An 11,835-nucleotide genomic window follows, 5' to 3' on the forward strand; every position below is an offset into this window, starting at 1 on the left:
TTTTATAAGTATAGAGTTATCTTTAAACGTAATTGGTAACGATTCAAACAACAAACAATATCCTTAGTTTCACAAATAAAAATTACATTATCTCCATATGATCTAGCAGGTCGGGCGCGGTTTCTATTCATGCGCGATGCCAATCCCTACTGTAAACTGTATAGATAATTTCACGTGATCATATAAAAAATCCATCAGAAGTCTGATTTATAACGAAAATTCGCAAGAAATTTCCTTCATACTTGCTTAATTTTAAAGTTCAAAAGTCTGATTAAAAATCACGATCATCAAGAAAAATTCGCGAGAAATTCTTTGATAGAACCTTAATACTAAATTAGCTGAATTAGAATTAAGCAGTATCAAGGAAAATTCTCGCGAATTTTTCTTGATAACGACTAAAACATACTAAAAAAACTCGTTTTTTTTTTGAATTTGAAATTTTTTTTTTTGTTCGCAAAAAAAAAAAAAATTTAGTGTAACTGAACGATTTAATTAGATACTGCATAATTTTTAAATTAAAACCTTAATACTAAATTAGCTGAATTAGAATTAAGCAGTATCAAGGAAAATTCTCGCGAATTTTTCTTAAAAACGTGATTTCAATTTTATTAATCGGGGAATTAAGCACGGTATCACAAAAATTAAGCAGTATCAAGAAAAATTCTTGCGAATTTTTCTTTAACAATCGTGATTTAGATCTATTAATCTCGCAAATATTTTGCTATCATTTATTTTCTTTTTTCTTTAATATAAATATGGAATTTACAAGTATGGTAGTAAATTTACCGAACTACAGTATTTCATTGGTATGCAAAAAACTTTTATCAATGTTTTCTGGTTGATTATTTAACGTAAATTAAGACACTAAGTCCATTTTATATGAAATCATAGTACTTTAATTATACCTATAATATATACGCTGATTGCATATTTAAGTATTACTAAGATGTTTGATAAAAATCCACATTAATAAATTAAGATTGCAATTATTAAAAATTTTTATGAAAAATTTATTTAATTTTTTTTATTATTTATTAGAAGAAAAGTTTATCATGCCACCCGGCAACCTTAAAACTTTTCAAAAATTCTAAAGTTTTACCTAGTTATGCTACCTAGCTAACCAACCTACTAGGTAAAACTTCAGTTATATGAAAAAAAAACCAAAAAATAAAACTTCAAAAATTCTAAAGTTTTACCTAGTTATGCTACCTAGCTTAACCTACTAGGTAAAACTTCAGTTACATGAAAAAAAAACAAAAAAATAAAACTTCAAAAATTCTAAAGTTTTACCTAGTTATGCTACCTAGCAAACCTACTAGGTAAAACTTCAGTTATATGAAAAAAACAAAAAAATTATAAAATCTTTAACCATGTATGTTAAAAAAAAAAATTTTCATTACGACCTTTAATTTAAATAAAAAGAAAAGTTAATAAAAATATTAATAATAAAATAAATTGAAAGATATATATATAATCATTAATTACCTTTAATGACCAAAAAATATCGGCAATTTAATTATTATTTATTAATAAAAAAATATATTAATATATTATTAAAATCAAAAAGTATAAATCTAAAAATCTTACCTAAAAAAAAAATTTTGAATTAATTGTGTTGGTTGTATATAACCTTCTTTAAACAGAGGTGGGACCCGATCATTAGTACAATTTCCCGATGTTCCATGGATTGGTCCCCAACACTTTATACAAATATTCTGAAGTTCTTGTACTGTAAAAATTATACTTGGACAATTTATAAAGCCATGTTCATAATATAGGCGAATATGGTAGGGGTCTTTATAATATTCCACTGGTAATAAAAAAAAATATATTAATATATTATTAAAATCAAAAAGTATAAATCTAAAAATCTTACCTAAAAAAAAATTTTTGAATTAATTGTGTTGGTTGTAAATAAAAAAAATTTTTGAATTAATTGTGTTGGTTGTATATAATCTTCTTTAAACGGAGTTGTGACCCGATCATTAGTACAATTTGTCGATGTTCCATGGATTGGTCCCCAACACTTTATACAAATATTCTGAAGTTCTTGTGCTGTAAAAATTATATTCGGACAATTTCTGAATCCGTGTCCGTAATATAGGCAAATATGGCAGGGGTCTCTATAAAATTCCACTGGTAAAATCCAGTTGGTTGTCAGACAAATTTTTATATCTTTCGCCGAATAAAGTTGTACTGGTGGTGGAGATGATGATGGCGGAGGCGGAGATGATGATGACGATGACGGAGATGAAGATGGTGGAGATGATGATGGGGGCAACGATGATAATGATGATAATATTGAAGGTGGTGGTGACGATGATGTAAATGATGTCGGTGGTGATGATGATGATATTGACGTTTTTACCATGCATAATAACTCATGTATTGTTTTATCCTGATTACGAGTTAATTTATTTATTGTGTCATTTTGAGTGCGTGTTAATTCAACTAAAAAATTTGATAGATTAGTGATGACTCCAAAACTTTTATCGATATTATTGAGTATATCTTTTGTAGTAACGTTATTTTCTATGACTGAAAAACTTTCGTTATCTTCAGTCATTTTTGTAAAACAGCTTGGTGAATAAAAGAGTACTTAGTGTGAGTAAAAAAAAATTTGCGTGAAAAAAAGTATTTAAAAAAAAAAATTTTGCGCGAAAAAAAGTATTTAAAAAAAAAATTTTGCGCGAAAAAAAGTATTTAAAAAAAAAATTTGCGTATTTAAATAATGTGTGAAAATTTACTTGGTTCTAATACTTAAATAGAAGTTGATCTGCTTATCTTAAGGCTTTTTACTCATTCTGGTATTTAAGCTTTTTGGTAGTAGTTTTTTTAATACTTAATTAGAAATCGACCAGCTTATCTTGAGGCTTTTTACTTGTTCTGGTATTTAGATGTTTATTTTTGACTGTAAAACTACCATTCTAATAGGAAAAATTTTTTTACTGCATTTCTTACGTTAAATGCTAAATATTTAATAATCTTCATTGCTTAAAAATGGTTTGTAATACCAAAATTACCCAATAAATTGATATTTAAGTTATTTAAGTCTACATTTGTTTTACTTTATTAATTTCTCATTCACATAGTAATTTTTAATATTAAATAAGGTAAAACAAAAGTTAATTTACTGGACACCATGTCAAAATCGTCATACGATTTGCATAATATCGACCATAAACAGTCTGAAATTTAAAAATCACAAGCCATAAATCAAATAAATTGCGTAAAATTGCATAATATAGCATAGCCTATCTAAGAAATCAGTAGCACATAAATCAAATAAAGTCATATAGGAAAATTAATTGCGTAATATAGCATGCTTTATCTAAGAAATCGATGTACTTGTAAATCGAATAAAAATTAAATATAGGAAAATTAATTGCGTAATATAGCATAAAAAGCTATCTAAGAAATCAGTAACACAATATTTATGATCAAATGTTAGTATTTACGGATATTATTAATTTTTATGTAGTCATTCTCTTCAAAATGAATTAGAAGAAATTATGATTGAACTAGAATTAATTATTTGATGGTATGTACTGTAAATAGTTTGATAAAAATGTATGTATTTTTGGCTATATCTAATTATCCATTAGTTAAAGAAGATAATATAAGACTTTTGTCATTTTTGGGAAATGAATCTCATGAGTTTATTGATGTATGTGCTATTGACCATTGTGTAGGATTTATTAAAATTAATTAAACTTACTATATAATAGATAAAGAAGAACTAAATAATGATTTAGATGAATGGAAAAATTTTTTTTTTTAAAATACATAATATATGAAATAATGATCTAATATAAAATAAAAATTAAATAGAATTCAATACTAAATGATTGCTTGAATTAAAAAAAAGAGCGAAAAAAAATATTTATTTATAATATGATCTGACCCTATATCACTATTTTCAAAATAGTGTGAGACTAAAATCGGGTGAAAAACTGGATGAAAACTGGTATTTAAATATACAGATGATCAAGTATTTTTTTTTAATATGTCAGAGTGGCACAAAGCCAACCAATTCTCCATTATTCCTCCGTAATTCCATAAAAATTCTGTGATAACATGAAACGATATAACACGGATCAACATTTTTTTTTACATGGGGCTTCTTTAATGAGATTAGATAGATTGGTTTATATAAATTTATATAATTCTGTGATACTGCTTTAGCTAATTTAGTATTAATTAAGGTTTTAATTTAAAAATTAAGCAGTATCAAGGAAAATTCTCGCGAATTTTTCTTGATACTGCCTATTTTTAAAGTTTAAAGACCGATTAGTAACGAATTTAAGAAAAATTCTCGCGAATTTTTCTTGATACCGCTTATTTTTAAAGTTTAAATAAATTGAAATTATGATTTTTTAAGAAAAATTCTCGCGAATTTTTCTTGATACCGCTTATTTTTAAAGTTTAAAGACCGTAAAAAACTAAATATAGTGCATGTGATATTTAACCTCATTCCTTTTTTACATCAGCTCATGATTTAAACTTATTATAAATAGCAAAGCGTGATACTGTTAAGAATTTGGTCGATTTATTATTATACGATTGAGGTTGTGAACGGGATCTCAGCCATCTTTTATGAATCAATTAAATTCAAATCTTTTGACGCCACCAGTTCATTTGATTAGATTTTATAAAAATTTGTTTATTATTATTTATTGTATATTTTATGCTGTACATATCCGGATGTAAACTAAAAATATTTAATATTTTAAAATAATAACGGATTAATTAATTAACAATAATAAAAAATTTAATCAAATTATTTAATTTAATGATCAAGGCTTTTAATAATCAAGGCTTTTTAATGATCAAGGCTTTTTAACGGTCAAAGCTTTTAATAAACACGGCTTAATTTTAATTAAACATCCTTATTAGATTACAGATTTCTTCTTTTCGATGATACATATGGTACCTTCAGATATTGTTTTTCGAATGTTAAAGCTAAGAAATCCGGATCTCAGCCCATCATCTATCTAATTAAAAAAATTTTGTCATATTTAGATTACCCGGTATAAATAATTTAAATTGTGTAACATTGAAAAGTGTGATATTCTTGCGTTCAATCTATTTCGTAATTATCATATCATAATTAACTAACTACGATAGCCAATCTTTAAACTAATACATTTATAGTTAATTAAAATTTTAACTGGATTTTAATACTAACAAAAAAAAAGTATAATTTCTCTTATGCATTTATTTGCGGTCATTTCCACTCTTTTAGTTACCACGAACCATTTCTATAATAATAATTTTTACTAAAAAACCGAAACTACCTTTTTAGTCTTTTTTTTATTAATTTTTTATCCCTCTTTTTATCATTATTGTTTCTTTTGGTTAACTTAACCAAAATTTTTTTATTCTTATTGGATTTTTTTTTTAGGGTTTTTTTTTAATCAGAATTTATCAAAATTTTGGATTTTTTTTTTAACCCAAAAAATATACCCTGTAAAAAATCTGATCCGTGTTTTATCTTTCCATATTTTTTTCCGTGAATGCATCATTTTAATGGAATTTATAGCTTTAAATCATGGAAATTTTCATCTCGCTAACACGGATATCCGTGAATGTATCATTTTCACAGAATTTTTACGGAAGACACGGAGAAATAATGGAAATATTCGGATAAAAATTTTTTATAGGGATAGTTTATTCTTTTTTTTGGTTTGGGTTAAGACTATAGAACTATGTCCTACGGCTTTTTGTGAGATTTTTTTAGTCAATGATATTGTTCTGACTAATAAATTCGTGTGAAAATTTTTTTTTTAGTGAGAATTTTTGATTTAGTGAGAACTTTTTCTGTTTATTGAGATTTTTTTTTCGATTTAATGAGAATTTTTTTTATGAGATTGATTTTTTCAATATTATTTCCGACTAATAAATTTGTGAAAAATTTTTTTGATATTAACGAATTTTTTTTGTGAGATTGTTTATAATTATATAGATATTTTGTATTAAATCAATAATAAATTTTTTGATAAATCTATATAACTAAAAAAACTATATAACTAAAAAAATTTGTCTGACGTTTGGACTAGTTTTATTTGATTATATATAGATTGAAATTCGAAGAAAATAGTACCAACAAAACTTTTTTATTAAAAGACCAAAATACATTAATTAGTATGTCTTTGTGTACGTGTACTCACTGTAAAGCTTTAACAAATGGTATTGGAAAAGAAATTCATAGAACAACAGTAATTCGTCATATGAAAAAAGAACAAGAGGAGCAAGAACTAGAAAATGCATACCAAAGTCTTCATTCTGAAGAAAATTATTTTGAAGAAAATGAAGAAAATGAAGAAGAAAACTCATATGAAGAACGCTCATTTCCTATGGAAATATCGGAAATATCTGACAATGAAGAAATTCTTATAGAGGAAGAAAATCTTACTACCTTACGCTAATGATGAGGCTTCTATGGAAATTCTCTCCAGTTTTCAAGATGAGGATGAGGAAATTGATGATTACTATCATGAAAGCGATGACTTAAACCATTATGATTCTCAAAGTGAATTAGAGTTTGATACCTCTGATGATAAAGAAGGTGAATTTCGAAATAATTATAATAATATTTTAAATTAGTAATTTACCAACTTTTTTTAGATAATACGACTTTTTCTAATGAATTGTTCGAAGGATTAAGGCTTTTATATGTGAAATCGAATTTTAATTTTTCTGAAGCAGCATTTAATAATATATATAAAGCCTTCAATAGAAATAAAATAAGTTTTAATAAAGTAAAAAGAAAGCTTGGTTCAATAGTAGGAATTGAACCAAAAATATACGATATGTGCGTTAATTCATGTTGTGCATTCGTAGGAGTTTTAGAAAATGAAACAAAATGTAAATTTTGTAAGGAGGATCGATATTATAGTAATGGTAAAGCGAGAAAAAATCTACCTTTTATTTCTATAATTGAGCGTTTAAAGCTTCAATTTAAAAACCCTGAAAGATCTAAAGAACTATTATATAGGCACAATTATACTTGTAATAAAGGAGAATTTGCTCATAATAACATAGGTGACATCTTTGATGGACAGATTTATCAAGAATTATTAAATGACGAATATTTTCCCGATCCAAGAGACATCGCATTTACTGCTTCTTGCGACGGCTACCAAATATTTCGTCAAAAGACTGATGATTGTTGGGTGTTCCTGTTTCTAAATAATAATTTACCTCAAGAATTAAGAGTAAAGAAAGAAAATTTAATGGTAACTTTAATAATCCCGGGGCCAAAACAACCTCAAGATTTTAATTCATTTCTCTATCCATTAATTCAAGAAATGAAATCCTTACAAGGTATATTTTAAATAAATGGTACGTAATAAATGTAATATTTATTAATAATATTTTTAATATTTACAGATGGAATCTCTTGTTACGATGGTAACAAAGAGGAACAGTTTACTCTACGTGCTCACATTCTGGCTTGGACCGGCGATATCCCTGCCCTTTCAAAGGTTCTATGTTTAACAGGACATAATTCATACTCAGGTTGCAGATTTTGTAATCTTCGAGGGACTTTAATGAAACGAATAGACATGTGTATTATCCATTGCAACAAAATATTGATCCTAAACGATTACCAATTCGAACACATGATGAAATACTGAATAGCACAAATCAAATAGAACGTCTGGAGGGAGATCGTAGAGAAACTTATATACGTGACTGCGGTTGGTCCAATATTTTAAAATAAAAATAAATTCTTAGTAATTAATATTAATATATTTTCTCAATTTTAAAAATTTTTTGTTTAATAAAAAAAATTAGGAATTAAAGGAAAGAGTATTTTATTTGAGTTATCTTCTATAAATTTTCCACGTTCATTTTCAGTAGATATAATGCACCTTTTTTTCGAAAATGTTGCACCCCATATGTTTCGACATTGGATAGGAAAATTCTATCCAAAAAATAATGAATGGAACTCAAATGAATATACAATAAGTTCTAAAACATGGGTTGAAATTGGTGAAATCATGGAACGAAGTAGATCTCATATGCCACCTGATATTGGGCGTCCTCCACGCAATATCGTTAAACATTCAGCTGGGTTTAAAGCTGTAGAGTGGGCTAATTGGATCATTTTATTCTCTTTACCATTACTAAAAGGGCGATTGCCGCAAAGGTAATAAAAAAAATCAAATTGTTGGCAGATGAAATAATAAAAAGTCTGCTGATAACATTATTTAACTTAAAATAATAGTAACCTCTTAGGATGGTCAAGATTTGTTGAAGCTGTCAAGTTATGCATTCAACCTCTAATAGAATTTGAAGAGCTAGATTTAATTCGAAATTTATTAATAGAATTTTACAATCATTATGCAAAGTAATTTTCTTATGAAATTTATATATGCCTTTTTCTTTAAACGATATTTTTATTGATCGCGTGAATTTTTTTGTGCAATAGTTCATATGGCATTGGAAGAGAAAGATTACCGGCATTTTTAATTTCTTTTCATTATTTATTACATGTAATAGATTCGATTGAAGACTTTGGCCCTTGTCGTGGATTTTGGCAGTTTCCGATGGAGAGGTTTTGTGGAATGTTAATTCCACTTGTTAGCTCTCGAAAACTACCATATGTGAATTTGTTTAATAATGTGTTGATGCAAGAAAGATTTAAGTATCTGCAATTTTTACCAATATATAATGAAAAAGTTTTTTCCAATTTTAAAGAAAAAGAAAAAAAAACATGGCCGGTGCATAGAGTATATTCTAATGAATTATATGTTCACAAATACGAATTTTATTCACCATTTGTTAATTGTGTATTAACAAAAAATGAAGTCATAAAGTTAAAGCAATGTTATGCAGCTATATTTCAAAAGAATACTAGCGAAATTACGGTGATTTTATATTATAACTCACATAATAATATGTATAAGAATATTCTTTTTTAAAAAAAATAATATATAATTTTTTTTATATAGAACATTAAAGAAAACTATGCTAAGTATGGAAAACTTCGTACAAAGGATGGTAACATTATATCATCTAAGTGGTGGAAAAAAGAAAATGATAGTAGTCGAAATGATTTTTGCGTCGCTGTAAGAAATAAATATATTAATTATTATTATTGTTTCATTATATATTCAAAATTCAAAATATTAATAAGATAATTTTATTATATAGATTAATTTAACTGTTGACTTACAAGAAAGAAATTACCGTGCTCCTCTAAATTTGAAAGAAGAAGAAATTTTTGGACAAATTGAATATTTTATGGTTCATGAATTTCAAAATCAAGAAGCGAATGTTTGCATATATTCGAAAAATCAAAAAATTAGAGAAAAATAGTAGTGTGAATTTAAAATTTTTTGATAGTTTTGGTCCTTTACAATATGTGGAAGTAATTGGTATTGATAGAAATGTCAGATTTTTTGAAGTACTCCTTGAAAAAAAAAATATTATTATATAATAGATAAATATGAAAATTGGTAATAAAAATCTTTACCTTGAAAATTCATATTATTAATTCTCTAATAAATAAGAAATATTTGCTTAAATTTTTTTTTCTTTGAATTTACATAAATAAGAAATTCTCGCGAATTTTTCTTAGTGATCGTGATTTTAGTTTACTAATCGGTCTTTAAACTTTAAAAATAAGCAGTATCAAGAAAAATTCGCGAGGATTTTTCTTGAAATCGTGATTTCAGTTTGCTAATCGGTCTTTAAACTTTAAAATAAGCAGCATCAAGAAAAATTCGCGAGAATTTTTCTTAAAAAATCGTGATTTCAATTTATTTAAACTTTAAAAATAAGCGGTATCAAGAAAAATTTGCGAGAATTTTTCTTGAAATCGTGATTTCAGTTTGCTAATCGGTCTTTAAACTTTAAAATAAGCAGCATCAAGAAAATTTTGCGAGAATTTTTCTTAAAAAATCGTGATTTCAATTTATTTAAACTTTAAAAATAAGCGGTATCAAGAAAAATTTGCGAGAATTTTTCTTGAAATCGTGATTTCAGTTTGCTAATCGGTCTTTAAACTTTAAAATAAGCAGTATCAAGAAAAATTCGCGAGAATTTTTCTAGAAATCGTGATTTTTAGTTTACCGTATACGGAATTTATTTTTATTTTTTTTTTTTTACCGTATACGAAATTTAATACGGAATTTATAAAAACATATATCAAATATATATAAAACGTATCATTTCCATATACAGATTTCTTATAGTTTGAACTTAAAATAAAAATTCAACGATATTAAGGAAAATTCTCGCGAATTTTTCTTAAATTAAGCAGTAGATCGGTTGAACCTTAAAAAATAAGCAGTATTAAGGAAAATTCTCGTGAATTTTTCTTAAATTAAGTAGTAGATGTAGATCGGACTTTGAACATTAAAATTAAGCAGTATTTTGCGCTTTAAAGATTAAATACTATTAAGAAAATTTCGCGCGAATTTTTATTGATGATCGTAATTTAAATTGGACGTTAAAAATAAGCAGTAATAAGAAAATTTTACTGATCAGGGTTTGTACTTTAAAAAAAATTTATTAAGGAAATTGTCCCGAATTTTTATTAATGAATGCGATGTGGTATATGACGAAAGATCATATTCATGCCTTCTGAGCGTGTTTTTTCTTTAAAATATTTTTCGGTGACGTATTGTATCTGTTTAAATATTATGGAATTGAATTTTTTACCATTTTTATATTGGCGTCCATGTAACAAGAAGGGTTTAAGTTGATTCGAAAAATCTTCCTGATTTAAAATACTATGCGATAGTCTATTCTATAGTTTCACTTGATTTGGCGTTCGTTCGATATCAAATCGCAATTTGGAATATTCTTTATAATATACCCATTTTGGTGAGTGTCACTGAGTGATCGTAAGCAATATTAGCAGGATTTTCCATAACCTTCATTTTTTCTGTATGGTATTTTCGTAGTGTGACTTTATAACTGACATCTAACCTACTGGACGTGTATTCTTTTAAGTTGGGCGTGGGGTCTACCGTATGTAGGGTTGACAACGCCGTATCTAGTATAAAGTTGTAAAGTTAATAAAAACAATAAAAACAAATACAATATCCAGTACAACTATAGAAAATACGTTATAAACGTATGAATTTAACATAGTATACACAGTCTTTATAGAATAATACATTATATACGTATGGATTAAATATACCGTATCCTTCATTTATAATATTTTTTGCGAACAGTATACAAAATACTGATATACAGTAGAAATAGTATACGTTTCAAACGTATGAATTTAGATACCGTATCACACAGTATGTTTACTGTATACTTTATTGTATTTTTTGCTAAACACATTTTGCGAACAGTATACATTATACTGTTATACAGTATATAAAAATACGAACCGTATCAAAGATACATGTATACAGTGTAAAAACCGTATGCATATTTTTTATAGGGTATGCTGAAAAACCTGTTGTAAGTACTGAAATTCCTTATTCATTCACAATTACTATTTTTCTTTGGAATCCATCCAACTCGCACCAAATTGTTATCCTGTCAACGATTAAAGCCAACTGAAAAACTTTAATGCTCTAACAGGTTAACTGGAGTTTAACTTAATAGGAGAGTCTTAAGTTGATCACAAATAATCACGTGAAATAACGTTGGATGTTCAGTTAAAGAAAATAGGTTTTTATTAAAATAATGTAAGATTTTAGATACGATGAAAAATATAGATAATCTCTTGGTTGCGAAATTAACTATCTTGAATTATACTACTGGGAATAATACTCTTTTCGTATAACTCGAAAACTACAATACAATTCTTAACTATCTGACTCACTGACCTCCCCTTTCTTGGTAAAATCCTATCACTAT

At 26.4% G+C, this 11,835-nt stretch overlaps 2 protein-coding genes across 2 annotated transcripts; one reads left to right on the plus strand and one right to left on the minus strand.

Annotated features, from left to right (window-relative positions):
• Positions 1 to 1,876: 1,876 nt before the first annotated feature.
• OCT59_023320 (uncharacterized protein) lies at positions 1,877 to 2,566 on the minus strand (the record flags this gene model as incomplete). Its single annotated transcript, XM_066131985.1, has 1 exon — positions 1,877 to 2,566. The coding sequence occupies one exon, from the start codon at positions 2,564 to 2,566 to the stop codon at positions 1,877 to 1,879; it is 690 nt and encodes a 229-aa protein (XP_066006693.1).
• Positions 2,567 to 6,146: 3,580 nt separating this feature from the next.
• OCT59_023321 (uncharacterized protein) lies at positions 6,147 to 6,428 on the plus strand (the record flags this gene model as incomplete). Its single annotated transcript, XM_066131986.1, has 1 exon — positions 6,147 to 6,428. One exon carries the CDS (start codon positions 6,147 to 6,149, stop codon positions 6,426 to 6,428), a length of 282 nt encoding a protein of 93 aa, XP_066006694.1.
• Between the last annotated feature and the right edge of the window lie 5,407 nt (positions 6,429 to 11,835).

This window comes from Rhizophagus irregularis, chromosome 32 (assembly GCF_026210795.1).
Source record: "Rhizophagus irregularis chromosome 32, complete sequence".
NCBI classification, from domain to species: Eukaryota; Fungi; Glomeromycota; class Glomeromycetes; order Glomerales; family Glomeraceae; genus Rhizophagus; species Rhizophagus irregularis.